Raw genomic sequence first — 20,719 nt, forward strand, 5'->3', positions numbered from 1 at the left:
ACCCCTGCATCCATCCGATTGTTAAGATGTTGAGAGCAAGAGAATCCAACCAGGGTTTTTTTAACATGTGGTTGAACCCTCTCTTAGTATTTTCTGTTTCTCTCTACAGCATGCTACTGAATAACAGCATCAATGACTGAAAACAGTGAAAGGAAACATTTGAATCAATATTTTGATCGAAAAACTTCAGACCTAAAAGTCAGATTTGTATTTTACTTGTTTTCCTCTGATAGGAATTGCTGAGGTTTTAAGTTCCAGCATTACTGTCAGCTTGACTCCTTGTCCAGGAACACAGACTACAGAAAAATAATAGCCTCATGCTGCTGAGGATGGCAAAGGAGACATCTCTGGAGGTTTAGGCAAGGGCTCACCTTCCCTATGGGCAAGCATGTAACTGGCAGAAAAACTTTGTCCTCACTAAGAAATTATTTTTATTTATAGGCCAGCCAGAATTATACATGTCAAATGAAGGAGATTTTAAAGGTGAAACACAGTGGTAGCTCTGTTCTAGAGCTTGATTTACCTATGAGGCATTAGAGACAATATGGTCTTGTTGCAGAGCTTTAGTCTGTAGAGTTCTTGGAAACAAATACAAAAATCTCCATATTAACCATTTGAATGTTGTGTTTTCAATTTTAAGACATACAGTATTGTGGAATTAAAATAAATGGCTGTGGGCTGCTGCCTGCAAGATGGCACACAGGTTCATTAGGCACCCTAATACAGTTCTGAGACATAATGGTGAGAATGAACCAGAAAAGGCTTAAGTTATGTTTCAACGCTAACTTTACTTTAGCTTTCTCTCTGAAATTAACTTCAGAACTTTAATAAGAGAAAGAGGTTGGTGATTATGTTCTCTGTTGCTTCTCAACATCCTATAATGCAATGAGACATTCTAATTAACAACATATTTTAGGAAACCATTAGGGAAATCTGAAAGAATTCCAAAACACCATACAATCAAGCAGAGGAAGAACACGGCCCTGGCAGCTTCAGAATTATTATAGAAATATATGAATTATATGAATACATTTTTCACTCACTGCTGGTTGAAATCAAACTTTGACCCTATAAGCAAAATTATTTTCTCACTGAATATATACTGTAAAGTTGCAATATGTAGGCCAATTAAGTGGATTTTGAAACTTGATCATGTGCACAGTCTGTAGACAACCATGTAATCTTTAAAAAATGACCTTTTTGCAGATGTATTTACTCTGTCAGTTACTTTACAACATCTATTTGTGCACCCTGAGGATGGTTAGTATGTGAAAATATGTTTTTCAAGAATTACATATTTGGCCTATAGCATTTTCCTGTTCTAAGAGAAAATTGTATAGAACTATTTTTTTTTTTTTCATTTGCAGTTAAAATGATGAAATCAAAAAGGGATTTTAGGGCACTTTCAGATGACACTTACATTTTCACTCAGTTGCCAAATAGAATCCTGATGGGTTTATCCAGTCATATAGAATCCTATTATATATCACATCATTCCCTTATAACAAATGGTCTTTTTTTGTATCACAAACAATGATATAATGCCCAAGCAGCTGGCCTTGAAAACTCTCAAACAGATCAGTTTAAATGCTACAGACTCACATGCCCTTGGAGCTGCATCTAATCTGGCATCTATACTGCACAAGGTGAAGAAGTATTGATCCCTGGACACAGCATGTGTCACATGAACAGTAATGAAAGCAGCTGTTAGGATAGAGGTCGTTTATTGTACAGAAGCTTTGCTTTTCCCACTGTACGCTCTAAAGGACATTGTACAAAACGTTTATCAAAGAGCCACAGACTGTATGGACAATGTGAATCATCTCTGTTAAAACTTATTATTCTGTATTAATTTAAACAATTGTTGGGCATTAATATAAAACACAAAAGAAAACTAAATGTCTAGATACAAATCCCTTCAAATTTGTGTTAATCTTCACCAGTGTTGGGGGTAACACGTAACTAAGTAACGTGTTACTGTAATCAGATTATATTTGTCTGTAACGCAGTAATGTAACGCATTACTGTTGATAACTCAGTAATCACATTACAGTTACTTATCAATAATTATTGCGTTACTTGCGTTACTGGTTCTTCAACTATGTGCATAACGTGAGGAGAGAATAACAAATCAAACGTCCGTTTTCGTGCGTGTTTGCGTAACACCATAAAACCCGTCCAAGTAGACAAAACAAAAATGTCAGAGCCACCGCTTAAGACGTCTTTTGAGGGGTGGAGGTATGCCCATTACATCAAATTAGTTGCGCAAAAGGACAAAAACTTGATTGTAAAGTGCAAATTGTGCCCAGGTCACAAATACCTCTCCACCGCCACGAACACAACATCCAATCTAAGCTAGTTGCTAAAGACCCCCGGACCCTGAGACTCGGATGAAAAGAGCATGTTGCTGACACCAGCCAAGCAGCCAAGACTTGATTTTGATCAACAGCAGGTAAACAAAGCAGAGATAAGTGGGCTTGTGGCAGCACACATAGTGGAGGAAACGTTTTCGACTTTTTTCGACAGTGCGCCGTCTTTCCGAAACCTACTGGGCAAAATACAGATAATGAAGAGCGGACAACCGCCAGTACTTTGACAAATTTTGTGCTGATGTTTACAACTTTGTTTTCAGCTTTGTTGTATTAAGAGCATAAAAGAGAGATATTGTGTACATTATGTCATCATTATAATAAATGTTGATCTGGGCATACATGAGGTTTAACTTTATATTGTTATTTGGCAAGAAAGTTATGGTGCATCTCAGGTGATGTTACGGAGTAATCCAAAAGAAATGTAACTAGTAGTGTAACTAGTTATTTTCAGAAGTGAGTAGGGTAAGGCATTACTTTTTTAAAGTAACTAGTAATGTGTAGCCATTACTTTTTTGAGTAATTACCCCAACACTTAACTTCACACTGTTTTTCATTTAATTGTCGACTTTAAAAAAATTACTAAAATAATTATAAAATCTTTAATTGATGCGCTTAACACCTTGGTTTTACATGCACTTGCCCCAAGAGAATACCAGGTGTTTGATTAATCCAGCTAATTTTTCAGGAGAGAATACCACTTTAATTTACAGACAAAATCAGCCTTAACCAAAGAAGTGGTGCATTACATATCTTAGCTGCAATTTCTTTCAGTGTGATTACTTAACTGATCAGCTGACAGGACACGCACTCTAATGTCATTAGTGCTAACAAGCTAAGTGGTGTTGTGCATCACAATGACAGTATCAGCAGTTCAGGGACTGCTGATTTCCAGGGTAATGGTACACAAAGTTTTTAGAAATCTGCAACATGATTTAGTTGCACGTGGGGGTAAGGGTACTATTTTTGAATGCTATCTCAAGGGAACCCTCACAACAATTAGTTGATGGTGCTCACATCCAAAACCAATTAACTATATTGATTTCTACCTGCTGTCACTTGCAAGTGGAGACATATCAGTGTTAACTTGTTTGTATTAATTTAGTGCCAGCTAAGAGAAGACTCCAAATCATGTCTAAGTTTATGAATGAAAAGTTGAGACAATTGGATCATGTGGATCTCAAAGGTTATCTGTTTAATATAAACATGGTGTGGCTGGTATGAAGTGTCGACAATAAAGTGAGTATTGCCTACTGAACAGAGTTAGCAATTTCATTATGTATTAGAGAATTGATAGCTTAGAAGTTTGATATGACGGCTTTTCATCAAATGAAGGAATTTTGTGTAAACAATATCAGGCCGTATACATAAATGAAACCGGGGGCCTGTTTCACAAAACCAAGATAAGGGATTAAGCCGGGATTTCCAGGTTATCCTGGATGAATTAAGCCTTGACTCGGTTTCACGAAAGCAGAGGCACATAAATCAGATTTATTCTGTGCAGCTGGCCTGGTCCTGACCAGGCTAACAGCCAGGATTTATTTAATCCTGGAACCTTTTCTGTTCACTCAGCAGTGGTTTTACCCTTTTGTTATCAGCCTGGATTAAAATACAACAGGTGCATATTGCTGTTCATTTGAGTACTGTTATTATTTAAAGTTGTGACCATTATTTTTTTTTTTATAATTATAAATTTGTTATTGTTACTGTTATATTGCTGTATGAAGACTGCTGTTCATATTGTTGTAAGAAGTTTGATGAATATATTATGGCAGTTGTTGAGATAATTAGAAAAGGCAGAAAAAATTTCAAATGAGTTTTAAATGAAGTCTGTTACTAAGGGCAATATATACAATGCTGTACATTTCTATAGTTCCCCAATGCACCTTAAATTATTTTAGTGTATCATTTCTTTTTTTATTCTTTAACAATAAGGATCATGTTTGTTCTGCTTCCATGTGCATTGTATTTGGCATTCTTAGCACACAATTTGTGTTGTCCAGTAAACTGGGACTATAATTTGGGAGGATTGTAGAATTTTAAGAACATCCTAACTGTACAATCCTCCCAAATTATAGACTTAGTTCACTGGACCAGTAACTATCTAGTGATGTAGGCTACTGTACATTCATGTAACAACAGGGAGAGGACACCTCAATGGTTTTTGACCTTATATTTTGCCTGGGGGGAAATAACTGATGAATATACTCTGTTCCATTCATGTTTATAGTGTGCATGGAATTTATAGTTTTTAGATATTACAGTGCAATTTCTTCAGTGTCTTTATTTTCTATGTCCATATATACCAGGGAGCAAGGCATATAATATGTAGAGAAGGAAACTCGTCCTCTATAAAAATAAAAAAACGCGAGAAAAAGCGTATAAAAATAAATGAAAAAATATCATTTATGAACAGAAACCATTCAATGTGTCACTTGTCATTTGCAAAAACGAACACCTGTACACTTTGCATTAAACGCGTGTAGTGGAAGTTAATATGACTTAGGAAATTAATATTTTAGCCAGTGAGAGAGAGGGAGGAACAGAGTGAAAGAGATATTTACGCTTCATATTCTAGCGTTATAGAAAATGGATCTTCATGGTAAATATCCAGAGTTATACTTTTAAGGCAAAGAGTACAATTGTTAATTTGTGCAAATGATTAGTAGCCTAATCATTGAATGGTAGGATTATGACGGTTTCCATTCAGAGCAGTGGTCAGTTAATGTAGATATTTAGGCTACAATTACGCATTCAGTCGGTCCGTGATCGTCTGCTACACTTTCTCTCGCTGTTTCGTTACAGCGGCCGTGTTATTTTATTTTTATTCAAATAATGTGTTTCACGTCATCATACTTCCACAAGAAGCTGCTGCTCACTCTATATAAAGTATGAACAATGCGTATTCTCCATTTTGGCATCAGTAAATCTGTGATCGACCTCGCGGTCTTTTGAGGAAAGCCGTGGACGCGCATCTATCTGAATAAGTTCAGCCTGGCTCGACCTAGTCGCTCCTCCTCAGCCTGGCTTGGCCTTTGTGAAACGCACCAAGCCAGGATGCACAGATTAGACTAGGTCAAGCCTCGCTTTATCAGTTATCCTGGATTTATATATTCTGCTTTTGTGAAACAGGCCCCAGCTCTTGTAATTTAAAATCCAGTCAGACTACTTAGCAAATGAAATGAGTTCATCTATTCTTAATAGAGTGGGACATTTGTTGCTCCCCATGAAAAATGATTGGCTGCCAACAAATGATGCAGGCTGATCTTGACCTTGGTACACCTTTTGACGCCCGGTTGTTTTATTAACAAGGTTGCCATTCATCTTTGTCATTATTCCCATGGCCATTTGTAAATGCTGAGCTAAATGGTGTTAAACTGGACATCTTTACAGAAACTGTCCTCTTTCCCAAAATATTGTAGAAGAAAAGATACATGTCTGTTTCACTATTTGCTGTTATCAATGGATGCTCAAGTGAGAACCTGCAGCTCATGAAAGGTTTATATTCACTGTTATCTTTCCCATGAAAAATCCTTTCCCACAAAAGAATGCGTAGCATTTCTGACAGAAGAAAAACAACACGCTAAGTTAAGAGGCAACTCAGTACTCCTTAGACATTTTGACATCCTAAATAAGGTACAGTGCAAGATTGCTACCGCTATAACTGCTTGGCACCGAACACCGCTGGTTGCCCTTGGCAAAATATAAGCATCTCACACACTGCCACTTTAAATGAGACAAAGTACTGCCACTTAATATGTGTGTGTGTGTGTGTGTGTGTGTGTGTGTGTGTGTGTGTGTGTGTGTGTGTGTGTGTGTGTGTGTGTGTGTGTTGTGGTGGTTTATGCTGCCACCTGGGCTGCTAGAGCCATGCAGAGAGCAGTTGGTAAAGCTGACATTTTAATATAATACACTCAAAAACAACGGCGGAAACCATAGTTATTGAAAACACATTGAGGCATCACCTTTTTGACACATTCAATAAACATTGAACATGTTTTGTCAACCTTTTTTACAGAAAAGGCGGCGCACAATGAAAATTTAAATGTATGTACACAAGCTGGTGGGTCCTCTCAGCCAAGAGCCCCACATATTTGACAAAGGACTTTAAAGCTAACAGCTGCTGATTAATGACGATGGGTCTAAATTACTGGCTGGCTCTCATGGAGCTGGATGCCCAGTGCACTTAGAACCTCCCTCACATGTGCTTGACAGCTGCATAGAGTAAGTGCCACATCTGCCTATTTAGCTGCATCTTTCTACTCCTACTGTACAGTAAGCCAAAAATAGCTTCTGAACACGTGTATTTAAAGTGCTAACACACATTCAGATCCAATTTTTAATTAATTGGGCAAATGGTTTATAGTCAAATTGAGCTATATGAAGCTCAGGGTAAATTCTTTCAGGAAGACTTCTAAGCTTCATTTACCTCGCTTTCCTCAACTGATCAGCTAACTTGGGGTGTTCACTTTTCAGTTAAACCAACCAGAATTGGCCATGAATTCCAAGAACCAATCACAGCATTGCATTCCTGCTTCAAATCGGTTCTTCCCTCTGCTGCTGTCAGTTGACATTCCAGGCCAAGTGTGCAACGCTCCTCCACCCCTTTCACCTCCGGTCATCGTCATCCACGGCACCTCAGGTCCTCCTCCAACAGTGCTATTATACTGTCATACTCCTTCACCACCACCAGCGTCTAGACTCCATCGGGGGATATTCCTGCACACTCGTGGCTTCTCTACTTCCTTATAAAATATGATGTATGCGGCGATGGAGTCTAAACGCCAAAGACTCAATACAGTTCAACCTTGTGCATATGTGACAAATAAACCTTTTGCATATTTGTCCATCCATCCAGATGTAACTAAACATCAAAGTGTAACATTACATAGATAGGATACATACAATTGTCTATGTTGTTGTTTTCCCTATCAGCGCAAAGCTACTTTCCTGCAGTCCACACAGGGGGAAGAAATTACTCCAGCAGTTTCAGGTAAATGTAAATCAGTCTGAAGTGAAAATACTATAACATAGATAATACATATGCATATTGTATACAATGTATGTATAATATGATTTTATACAGACAATACAACATGAAAGGTAAAGTAATGTAAAGAACCACATGACTTACTTTCAAAAAATTAAATAAAATAAAAGAACATTTTGTTATACAAAATACTGCAAAATACTAATACAAAATGGTCATACAAAAAAAATCGATAGATAGATATAGATTTCATAATAGGGCAGCATGGTGGCCCAATGGTTAGCACTGTGGCCTCACAGCAAGAAGGTTCTGGGTTCGAAACCAGGTCCTTCCGGACCTTTCTGTGTGGAGTTTGTATGTTCTCCCCATGTTTGCGTGGGTTTCCCCCACCATCAAAAAAAAAATATATATATACTCGGTTCTCCAGTCAGTGCCCTTGATCAAGGCACTGGCTCAGATTTGGAGTTGGTCCCCGGTGATGTGATTGGCTGCCTGCTGCTCCCTTGAGGGATGGGTTAAATGCAGAGAATGAATTTCCCTACATGTATGTGTATGTGACAATAAAGTACCTCCACTTTTAATGCTATTTCATTATGTATAGCATTTTATTTTTTTTATTTATGCTGTGGTTTGTTTGTTAAGCAAGGTACACCTGGTGATGTAGTTACTAATTACTGTTTGACACTTCTGTGTACTGCAGAGAGAATCACGAGAACCAGGTACTGAGTCTTGCTGCAGGCTGAGCTGACAGGCGAGTGTGCTCAGTCACAGGCTGTCTTCAGATTCAAACACACACTGGTTATGTGTCAACCCACAGTAATCTGCAGTAGGGAAATAGATGATCATTGTTGAGACTGCTGAGGTACGACACTGTATTCAAAACTAGCAAAAAAGTAAATGAAAGGGTGGAAAGTGCCTATAGTTTATGTATTAAAAAAACATACTGGAGCATCATGCTAACAAGTGCATTAAAATATATAATGGAAATATTCCATGCAGGTGGGCAGTTCAAGTGCAAATGTTAAGTACTCAAGCTGCTAAAATAACTGACATAATACAGCTGTGATATTACAAAGAGACTATGGCTTTCTCAAATTAGCTGTCCATCTTAAGTAATACATTGTATCAAGTGAAATTAAGTGAAAATAGCTACAGCATTTTTTTTCTAAATTAGACAGGAAGGCTCAAATAGTGTATAGGAGACTGAGCCATGGAGGTAAAGTTTATTGTTGGGGCAGTTAAGGCAGTAACATACTGCTAGTCAGGCGGGTTTTATGAACGGTGGGCTTCTATAATCCACTGTGAAGTTTGCAGATATGTTATTTTTGAAGCCTTTGAGCTGTCAGCACAGTGATAATGAGAAAAGTATCTTGCGGTATCTTGTTTCAAGCTAGAGACACATTCGATTAGCATGAAAACATATCCCAGAGAACGGTCGACTCGGTACACATATGTTATTAATCCCTAGTTTCATTTTTGCGCCAGAATTGTCCTTTAAGTTCACGTCTCCAAGATAGCGCAGGTAAACTTTAAAGAAGGCACACTGTCCGGGATGGGCTTCTGCAGGAGATCGGTGCTCAAACGGAAGTTACAGCTAACAAGCACTGTGCTCCCATGGAAGCCAGGTCGCCTCGGTGAGTGTGAGCTGACCATGGAGCTAACTAAGGCTCTGTTTGCACAGTAGCTATTAGAGCTCCCAATTTCCTCCTTATGAGCACTAATCTCCCACAGAAGCCCGACCCGGGTTGTGCGTGCAGAGCGGCAGCAATTAGTTGGCCATTGGGAGCACAGTTGCTGTTGCTAGCGCGCTGCTAGCATTGCGTCGCTGTAAGCATTGCGCCGCTGTAAGCATTGCGCCGCTGTAAGCATTGCGTCGCTGTAAGCATTGCGTCGCTGTAAGCAGGTGAAACACTGGAGGCATAGATAGAACTGCACTGTAGCACAACACTAACAGTCTCTCTGTAAAGGCAGATCATGGACATATTTTATAGTTCACGATCCAATATCCTCATATCGCAAACCCCGTAATGGGTTTCCAGTACGGTCAACTAAACTGTGATTGAAAACACTGCAGCTTTTCTTTTTTTTAAGCTTCCAACCTCTTTTAGCTCACTAGTCCATGTGGTTTCAAAAGCTCTCATCATTACATGAACTCACACAACCCAAATTTATGTTCCCTACTCAGGGCAAAACGATGGCGAGTCAAAGAGCACAATTGGCTTTTGAATAAGGGGTCCTTTTACACCCTGGTGCTTAATTCAGCTTTAAAAGCTTTTCATATAGTGTGCATGTGACCAACCCTGTTGTTAACAATTAACATGAGACATTAACTATGTTCTGATCTCTTAAAGTGATAAAAAAAATAATATTAGGTGGCCACATTCTTACATAACAATGTGCACTTTTCTCCCCTTATTCCTCAGAAATCTACACTTAAGACTAAAACATAATATTCATACACTGACTATGATAACGCTTGCTTTAAAACTCCAACACAAATCGTTCTGTGAGCCGCTGTGGCAGAGGTAAGGGCCTGTCCTTGGAGCACCTGTCTTTTAGTTGTCAAAGGGTGTGCGTGCATGTGCGTGTGCGTGCGTGCGTCAAGCATGTTGGAGTATATCTTGATCCACAGCAGCTGCCCAGGCACTCTTTGTGAAAAGTAGAACAGAATAAAAAAATTTCTATTTTCAGATGGTGCCAAATCTTATTTGTTTTTTGTCGCACAACAACACTTTCCACAAAAACAGTTGATGTGAAGAGTTGAATAGACATACAATGAGCACTTATTTTTACTGTTATCCTGCATGAATCATCATTTCCTCTTCTAATGTTAAGTGTAGTGAAATGACATTCGTGAGGCAGTTTGTAAATATATTTGCTTTATTAATTGAGTATTCTTCAAGGATGTCCCTTTTATCTCATTGGCATTTCATTATAAGTCAGAGTGTTTATTAAAAATAACTAATCATAGGTCTTGTAGCCAGCGGCTAAGTGACATGCTCACCTCTAATTGGACAAATGTTTAGCAAGGATCCCGAAAGTGGAGAAAAATAGAGGTAAAGTCTCTAGGCTAAATTTTCCTTTCACCCGGAGAGAATATGCTTCACAAAGGAGGCATAGTTGATGCAGCCATTGGCATCCTCCTGTCCGGCCATCAGTCTGTCCACCTCATCTTCTGTCATCCTCTCTCCCAGTGTTGCCAGCACATGACGCAGCTCGGCTCCCATGATGGTGCCATTGCCTTCCTTGTCAAAAACCCTGAGCCCCTCCACAAAATCCTCAAAGTTGCCTTGATCTTTTGCGCGGGAGATATGCTGCATCATTGGCAAGAATGTCTCAAAGTCCACCATTTTAGTGCTCATGTCCTCTGGCCGTGGTTTCCCAAGCACTTTCAGCACATCTGCATTGGTAGGGTTCTGGCCCAGAGCTCGCATCACGTCTCCGCACTGGGCATACGTGATCTTCATTTCTCCAGACGCTGTGCGGTCGAACAAGGTGAAGGCCTCCTTGAACTCCTCAATCTGGTCGGCGGAGTACTCAAGAGTGATGCTTTTGGGATCGAACGCAGGCTCCTTGGGCGGCTCAGGCAGAGGCTCGGGAGGTGGAGCTGGCTTAGCAGCTGGAGCTGCATCTTTCTTAGGCTCAGGCTTTTTGGGCTCAGGTTTTTTTGGTTCAATCTTCTTTGGTGCCATGTTGTTAATGGATTCAGAGGTGAGCTGGTACTTGCTGAAAAACAAGCAAGAGTCTGACGGGATTGTAAGGGATTCCCAAGCACAGAGGGTCACCTCCTCTTACAAAGCTTTTATATGTGCTTTGTCTAGGGAGTAAGATAGTAATTTCCAACAGCACACTATAAAAGGAAGAAACCTGAAATAGATTCCCATTGCAAGTGATGTCAACATTAGGTATTGTTCTCAGCTGCTGTCATCTAGCCAAGAGGGCTATTCGCTGTCATTAGCGAGGGTCCAGTTGCATTAGGCCGAAAATGTTCTCTCTCTCTGATGGACAAAGGGATCAGAGCACAATGTATGAGCCCATGAGGGAGAGGGACCAAAATAGCTTTGCTCTCTGAAAGTCTGGGAATCACTGCTTTCTGGAACAATGCTTTATCCAAAACGTTGTAGTAGCCACCTCATAGTTAATTATTTTATGTCAGTGGTCTGAGGATGGATCAGCACACTTTGGGTCTTATTATGTATTATGTTTATAATAAGAGGAGGGAATTCTCTTTTGAGAAAATAAGATGATAGGGCTTGAGGGAAACAGATTAAATCTGCCTTATAATTCATCCTATGGCTTTATAGTTTTTAAGAGACATACGGTCTGCCAAACCTTTTTTCAATGGGAGATATGTGTTTGTATAGTATTGGTGCTCAATGATACGTTTAGGGATTTTGGCAATTTCTCATTTCCAAGATGAACGATAGCTTGAATCCCCCTCTGTCACTGAGTAGCTTAGATTATTCCACCATATATATTCAGGAAACTGGCAAGCTCTAAGAGATCCTAAAGGGACTCTTAATTAATGCTTTATTAAAGACTGATGTGCTGAAAAGGTCAAGCAATTAAGCCATTAAATGTTAAAAATACATTCAGTTGCGGTATCAATTGTAAGACAGATCTGATTAGAGCAATCACAACATTTTCCAATTAAATCTTTTCTATATGAAGTATACATTTTTTATTGTTTACAATTTACATTATTTACAATTAACCAAAACTACTATGTATTCTAATGTTTCACCTGCAGCATCATGTGTGGTTTGAATGTGTTCATTTTCTGTATGTTCCCATGCCTAGCTCTTTGTACAGTATACTGTATATGTGGTAAGGTGAAAGTAAAGCAAGGCAATTCCATTATGTGTCCAGTTTATAAATACGTAATATGTCACTTGGCTTTGTGTAAATGACTGCTCTGTAATACCCTTCAGTGAATGATAAATTAACCAACAAAACATTCATTTCATTTATGGGAGAGAGGGTATATATAGGATGTGCAGTTCTGCAGACACAATCTTAATCATAACAACTTTAATTTATGCATGCATCACAGTTTATCAAGTCAGTTTAAGACAGCTAAAGCCTGTCATGCGATAATCACATTTACCCTTCTCTATCTTCATGCCAGTCCCCTTGATCCGTCAATCAGCTTGAAGTCCTTGGGCAGTGTGGAGTGTAGATGTGTGTGTGTGTGTGTGTGTGTGTGTGTGTGTGTGTGTGTGTGTGTGTGTGTGTGTGTGTGTGTGTGTGTGTGTGTGTGTGTGTGTATAGTTGTCCTTAGCCTAAGATCATTATCTCCCTTCTCTTTGCTTTTGAGGTCACATGGCTAGTAAAACTGACAACTAATTTGTCGTCTTTTGGTGTGTACGTGCATGCGGGTATGTGCACGCTTGTGTTAGACGGAAACAAAGAGTGACACCTGCAAGAGAGGCCAAATGGAATGTCTACCCTCAAATGCCATATATGTAAGATTCCAGGTATTTCCCTCATGGCCATTGCTGAATACAAATAAATGATGGAATCGTTTGTTTACTTGAGATAGGGATGATGTAATTTTACATTAGTGCCTTGTGCTAAGAGCAATTTAAACCTCTTACATCCACAATGACGACACAGTCACGGTGGCTGCTAGTTGACATCTTTAAAATTCAGCAAAGGTAAACCCCATGTTAAATGACCCCATGTGAGTTACATGTCATTAAGGTATCAGAGAAAAAAAACATTTCAAATTCAGTTTCATGGCTTGCACAACTGACCGAAATTCTGGGGGCAGAAGCTTTGTCAAGCCGTTGGGTGCATACAAATATGGTGCTGCTGATTGGATGGGTCATTGAGGGACAGACTTGTTATTGTTCCTGTTTTCCTTTAAAACTTTCTTCAAAAAAGGCTTCAATCAGTACACTGCCATTGCAATGATTGAACCAGCCAATTGCTGCTTTCAGCATCTCAAGTCAAAGAGGTAATTTCATTGGTCCCTATGATCATCTGTCTCTACATGTTGAACACAGCTGTTTTATCTCAGATCTTCAAAAAAAATATATAACTTGATTTTCTCTCATTTTCAAAAGATTTACTTGAACTTTGTTGCATTACTAATAACTGACTACGTACTCTTGCTACGATCAGGTCTGTATGATTTGGCATATTCAGACAGAAACTCGAGTTTCGGGGCACCCTTATAGCTTACCTGGTTGAGCGTGCGCCCCATGTACTAAGGCTCAGTCCTTACTAGGGCTGGGTATCGTTCAAAAATGTTTCGATACCAATTTTACAAAACAAAAAGAAATTACAAAATTATACATCTTTTTATATATTTTTCAGCTCCTACGGGAGCCCTGTCTCTGTGTGTAACATAGAGTTGTTCCTGCCTGCCTCTGCAACATGTAACACCTCTAGACAGCCAATCACAAGCATTATCAGATCTTGGTAGAAGCATGCTGCATGCTTATTGGCTCACTGACGCTGATGAGATTTACTCCTTAGGTACTGAAATTGGGTATTGACTGACGAGGCATTATTCAATACTCAATACTTTAGAGGCAATTCAGTCGGTTCCTAAAAAGTATTCTTTACCCAGCCCTAGTCCTTACCGCAGCGACCCGGGTTCGAGTCTGACCCGCTGCCCTTTGCTGCATGTCGTACCCTATCTCTCTACCCCCTTTTCTGTCTTCATCTGGCCTATCAATAAAGGCCAAAAAAGCCCAAAAAATAATCTTTAAAAAAAAGAAGAAACTGGAATTCATTTTCACTGTCTGCCATTTGCACATGCACATCTTTAAATTGAGTGACGTAAAGTTAATAAGAAAAACAATCAATAACATAATTATTTTTTTTAAATGGTGAAACTGAAAAGCTGATAGCTGTCAAAACTGAAGATGTTGAATATTGCTTGTCATGCCTGTGTTTCCGTAACTGGTAATAATAAGTAGTGCTGTGTTTTTAACGGCGTAAATTCTTTTATCGCGAGATTAACGTTGTTTTTGGCCTAGCAAACTAAATAGTTTTTTTCACATGCTGTTGCAACAACTTGTAATATTAGAAAAACTACAACACCATACTGGATCTAGCTAGACCGGCAACAAAACAATAGGCACGCCGCACACACTTGTTTGGGCTTGCGAGCCGGCCAAAGAGTAGTAGGCTAACGTTATGTTTTGAGTGGATGGCGATCGCGAGACGCCAAAATGGATGGCAATAAGATTCTGAATGGAAAGTTTACTTTTAAAAAGTTGCCAAATGGTTCCATTGACAAGACCAAAGTGATCTGTGTGTTTTGTCGTTGTTGTCCAGTCTGAAATACCACTTGATGGCAAAGCACACAGCTGATGCGAATTCTCCGCCCCTTCGTCAAAGCCAGGCGACAAAAGCAAAAAGCAAACCGATCCATTTTTCGATGTTGATAAGAGCATTAAAATGAGAAAAAAATAATGGGACAAAAAGAAATCAAGGGAAATTTAGAATAGATAAAAATGTGCGATTAATTGCGAGTTAACTATGACATTAATGCGATTAAATATTTGTATCGTTTGACAGCACTAGTAATAAGATGAAGAAGCCAGAATCCAGGAGAGACAGTGCATTGCGATATTACAGTGTTATAATGCAAGTGTCCAGGCATGCATAAACCAAATCGCATTCTTTTGATTTATTTTGAGGATGTAGTCAGCACAGATAAAACCATGACTCATGAGTATGTCAAGGAGTTGACAACACACTTGCGCAGAAAGCAGACATTGATCGAAGTCTGGATGACAGTATAATCATTCATAGAGGGATATGATTAAACCCAGGATATGACTCATATGCACATTATTAGAGTACACATAAACATATTCACTGCTCCGTCTCTGTTAGATGTGGAAAAATGTCTAGTCCAGTCTGACATTCCTCACTGTATATTGATACATTGATGCTTGATGCCAAATATATGGCTGTAGAGTGTTACCATTGTACTTTCAGGACTGCAATGTAACCAATAACAGTTATTCTTAATCTAGATGAAAGATATTGATGTTCCTGGTGTCATTTTGATATATTGTGGGCTATTCTTTCTTTTTTTTTTTTTAAAGCTGCACTAATCAATATTTTTGTATATTTACAATGAGTCAAATCACTATGTGGAATATGAAAGAATATTCATGGTGGAGAATTATAAACCTACAGGTGCTATGGAGCTTTTTAGCCTCAATTAGCCCATTGTTTTGGTTTAAAAGCCTACAAATTCCACTTTCATCTTCCTAGTTTACAGCAGCTAAACCAAAATAGTAAAATAAAAAAGGGTGATTAAGTCAGCTTGTGGTTGAATTATTCTGCCCCCAACTGGTCAAAAATATGTAAATAAATAATGCAGCTTTGAAGAGGATGGGACTCTTCTTTTTCTCTTAAACAATATTGTCTGTACTGTAACGCACAGTAGCTATTATGAGATATGTTTGAGCACCAGAAAAAAAAAAAATCAAAACTATATCCACCAAATCCCTACCCAAAGTCAGTCATTCTTTTCTAACTCCACTGGGTAAGTCATGTGGGGGCGAGTGTGTGCTTCCATGCCCATGCCTGTGTTTTTATGGAGGTCTTTAGGGTCTTTGTTTATATCTGTGTGACCAGGCAAAAAGAGGATGGTCAAAAACAGCAAGCCCTTAATCCCTCAGATAACAGTAGGAATGAGAGCAGGCAGACCACTGGTGTGGTCTGGGCTAATAAAAGAGAGTGATTGAGACAGCGGTTACATTCCTCCTATGGCCCTGACAGGGTGTGACTCAGACTTTGAAGATTCTGTGTTAACTGGCTAAAAAGGGAAGCAGCCCTGAGCCCTTTCTTCCACCTGGAGCCCCATTGACCGTGTTGTGTGAGGAATCATTTTGCTCACCTCGTGTATTGAACAGAATACTAATATTATAGATTCTCCTCTGTCTGAGACACACACAAAAAAAATGTTAACTAAATTTGATCTGTCCTTGGAAAATCCCAAAGCAAATCAATCAAGTCTGCGGCTCTGCCTACAGTATTTCAACATTTAAGACTTACTAAAAATACTATGATTTTTATGGAATCAATATGTTGAAAAGAACTATAAACACCAAGCAGTTGCCCATCAAGATTAAATTATGTGTTGACAGGGAGTTATTTTATGCATAAACATTAGTGCTCCCCACCCCATACAGTTGCCACTCCAAAGAACAAAGCCCTTTTCATATCAACTCCCAAAGACATATAGCACTTGTTGGATTAGCTAATCTCAAGTAGGAATTCATTTCTCTATTTTATGGCGCCCTACAGAGTGTAGTGAACAGCCACAGAAAACTTTTCTTATGAGTCAGGTAATAATATTGCATAGTTATAATGGAATGACTGTTGCAGGAACCAGCTTGCAGACATCTGTGTAAACAATTTAATTAAGACCATGTTTGATGAATTATAGCTGGTGAAGGCACTGCCTGTTCTAATACTTCAGTTTCTTAATTACACCAGACATCCATGTGTTCATTCTTTTTGCCCGCCCCATATTCCTTTCCCCGCTCACAATGATAGAAATTGAAAAACTACAAAAGGGAAAGTGCATTTCACACTCTACTGAAGCCAACCAAGCAATTTGAAATTAATCAAAACACAATAAGTTTACAACATGATAAAGAGGCGCTGTATATGCAATGAGGGGAGTCATTTGTGACACCCAGACCTATATTTTGTATTACAGAATTTAAAATTGTAGTGGCCAAGAATTGCATTTGGACTAAATTACATTTTAGGTGAGAAATTTGACTTATTTACATTATCCTTTAAAGTAAATGGAATTTGCAAATGCTCTTTGCACACATGTAAATATCTCAGTGAAAAAGCCCTCAAGTGAACAGAATTGGTGTTTCATTTTGATAGTTATATATAGGAGCGACCTTTGTCATAAAAAAAGGTACAAGCCAAGCATTGAATGTCAGTACTCATGATAACAATAGCACTGACTTAACCCACTGAACCTTAAATCAGAGAGGAACTCATTTCATGCTCAGAATCAGATTATCATATTGATTCAGACAATCGGTGGATCTTGTTTCCTTTGAAAGGCCCATCAGATACACCAGTTAGAAAATAAAGCAGAATTATATTCAGGTACATGTATTCCAGTGAGATGGCTAAAGAGCAGCACAGTTGTGGAAAATGCCTTTTCTTGATATAACAGAGGTGACCTAAAATATAGACTTCCATAATATAAATGTATACCAATTACAAAGTAACTTAAGAATATTGTTGCTATATTGTTGCTAATATCGTTATAAAACATTAATTTCCAGCACAAAAAAGTATCAGTGCCAGCATTTCTTTGTAGCTGTGAAAAATGTAATCCTGTAGAAGGTTAACTGGGGACACTGTTAATGATACTTGTATTAGTGTGGCGACTTAGACTGTATATATGATTTCAAATTAAACCCTTTTTGATTCCAACACAATATGACAGGACATGATGAATTCATGCTAAAATGAACTTCCAAAATTTCAATGTGATCCTATATCAACTTTTATTCTCGTCAGTTATCTATAAAAGGTACCTAACAATAGCTGTGAGATCACAGTGTGCATCCCCCTCACTAGGAATGAGCACTATGTCTCCTTCCCACAAGCTTGGATTGGAATTCTGACAAGGAGATTAGGGAAGTTTCCAAGCTATTCATACCACCCCTATTCTCTACAGAGTACTTGGCTTGGTGGCAGAATCCTCTCCTGCTCAGCTGGACTTGTCTATTTCCGATGTGCCTCTGATGCTGTGTTTGGAGCGTGTCTCTGAATGGCTTTTACCTGTTTATCCCAGCAGCACACAGGCTTATGAGATGTTTTCCTCGAAGCTTACCAGGTGCTTTTCTCAGCTGGAATGCCTTTATGTTTAATTCAGACCCTTAATCTCGGCAAAAGTGGACCAAACATGTCTTCGAAGTGCTTTCACTATCTATCACAGAATTGTGGACTCAAAACTTTCGCCTTTTTTGCATCTCCTCTAGTTTGTCTGTTTACTCCTCTCCATAAAGTAAACGGTCTGGACTCACAAGTAATGTGTTGTGACAAAACAGAAAAGATTGCATAGCCATTACACAAATCAGAAAAATGCAGAAAACAGATTTGCATAGAGCCATTAGAGATCTGCAACAGCTAGCATTCTATATAATACAGATGTTACAAAAATACAGCTAAGAAAATGCACCTCCAGTCACCATACAGCTGGTGATATATATATATTAATATATATATTAGTGCTGTCAGTTAAATGCGTTATTACCGGCGTTAACGCAAACCCATTTTAACGGCGTCAATTTATTTATCGCAAGATTAACGTTGTTTTTGGCCTAGCAAACTTTGTAGTTTTTATTCACATGCTGTTGCAACAACTAGTAACGTTAGAAAAACTACAACACCACACTGGATCTAGCTAGATCGGAAACAAAACAACAGGCACGCCGCACACACTTGTTTGGGCTTGCAAGCCGGCAAAAGAGTAGTAGGCTAACGTTACTTTTTGAGTGGATGGCGAGCGCGAGATGCCAAAATGGATGGCAATAAGATTCTGAATGGAACATTTACTTTTAAAAAGTTGCCAAATGCTTCCATTGACAAGACCAAAGTGATCTGTGTGTTTTGTCGAGCTATCATCACAGCACGTCCAGTCTAAAATACCACTTGATGGCCACTTTTCCATGTTGATAAGAGCATTAAAATGAGAAAAAAATAATGGGACAAAAATATATATATATATATTATTATTTGCTAAGAAACCAAATTTTTCAGGGGTCTGTGTGCTGAATTCAGCACAATTAGAGAATTCAGAACTAATATGTTGCTTTTGAGTTGTGAATACAATTCTGATAAATGACTGTTCCATCAGTGCCAACTTCTGAGGATCAAATACATGTAGATAAGAACTGTCTCATACAGGTTCTTTGTTCATCTAATTTAGGATTACTGTGTGGAATTATCAACAAATATAAGCTGCAATAAGTGAAGATATTGAGATGCAATGTTTTGATGTTCATTCTAAATTCTGAGTTTAGCAGTAAGACATGGAAAGCCACCGTAAGCCACCATCACTGTTGGAAGTGCTGGGCCTTCTCAAGCTGCCGCGTCGAGAGATACACAATGAGACTAGGTCAGTTGCTGGGCAACAGAAGAAGCAATCGTGCACATAGGCTGGTCTTTGACAAATCTGGGGCTTCGTCCAACAAGGCCAGTCACTGTGTTCAGTGGCAGATGTGACCACAGACCAGGGAGGTGGATATTCATGTTTTCATATTGGCAAGAATATTTAGCAGACCGTGGCTGATTCTTAAGAGGATATAAGTGGAGTGACGCCTCTGACCTTTTATGCGGCTCAATTAGCTATTACACCAAGATCATCCTTTTTTGCAGTAGATGTAGAAAAACTAATCCTACAGTAATTAAAACAAAGGTTTTGTTGCAGGCTTTGCAGAATAATTTGTCTGTTTTTTTGTTTGTTTTTATCCATGGTTTGTTAAAGAAACGCTTTATTTATTTATTACTGTATTTGATCATATAGCATCAACATTCATAACATTTTCTATACCGCTTCCACATTAATTTTTGTTTCACTGTTTTCATTTTCTAAACAGCCTATCATATGTAGCATTGTGGAGGACTGGGCCTATCACAGCATTACAGGGCATAGACAAACACTGCCCTCAACTCCCATGTGCAGTTTAGAGTTTCCAAATCACCTAACATGTAAGTCATTTCCGTGTGGGAGGAAACCAGAGCACCTGGAGCACCCACGCGACATAAAGAGAACATGTGTGTGAAATCACAACAAACATTCTTGTCAAATTATCAGTGTGCAATGCGAGATTTCTTCCAAAAAAGAAAAGGTCGCTGGACCTTAGTTCCTGATTCCCCAATGTTCAAATATGTGCAAGAGGCATGTCAGCTGAGACCCATGGATGACTGTAGTTGTGAGTGAGGGTTACATTGCTTTTGATAGTGTTAACATTAGCTCTCAGCAGAGTATCTCATACAAACCCCTAGATCTGAATTCCCCCTGTACTTGTTAACTTTAAGTGCTTGAGGCTCCAGCTGTCCAAGTGTCCAACACCACTGCATTGATGTTTTTTTTCACATGATTTGGTTGCTGCACCAACGCACTACCACTGCCCTAAACTAGCCGGTACAACTGCTTACATTTTCTTCCTCAAGCCTGAGGATGTCAGTTGATACATCATATTTTCCATCTTTGCAATGGACAAATGATTTACCAAATCAAAATGTAGTCAGAAAATACACGAAGAACATTCTTTTAATAACATTTGTAATGCAGTCTTCAATCTTTCACATCTTCTCTGTCTTTGAGAATTTTAACAGCATTACA

The 20,719-nt window shown here is 38.8% G+C and overlaps 1 protein-coding gene across 1 annotated transcript; it reads right to left on the bottom strand.

Annotated features, from left to right (window-relative positions):
* Nucleotides 1-10,221: 10,221 nt before the first annotated feature.
* Nucleotides 10,222-11,153, bottom strand: LOC114571394 (myosin light chain 4). The gene has a single exon (XM_028602309.1). The coding sequence runs from the start codon at nucleotides 11,049-11,051 to the stop codon at nucleotides 10,443-10,445; it is 609 nt and encodes a 202-aa protein (XP_028458110.1). The 5' UTR covers nucleotides 11,052-11,153; the 3' UTR covers nucleotides 10,222-10,442.
* Nucleotides 11,154-20,719: the final 9,566 nt, after the last annotated feature.

The sequence above is a fragment of the Perca flavescens genome, chromosome 16 (genome assembly GCF_004354835.1).
Source record: "Perca flavescens isolate YP-PL-M2 chromosome 16, PFLA_1.0, whole genome shotgun sequence".
In the NCBI taxonomy this organism is placed as follows: Eukaryota; Metazoa; Chordata; class Actinopteri; order Perciformes; family Percidae; genus Perca; species Perca flavescens.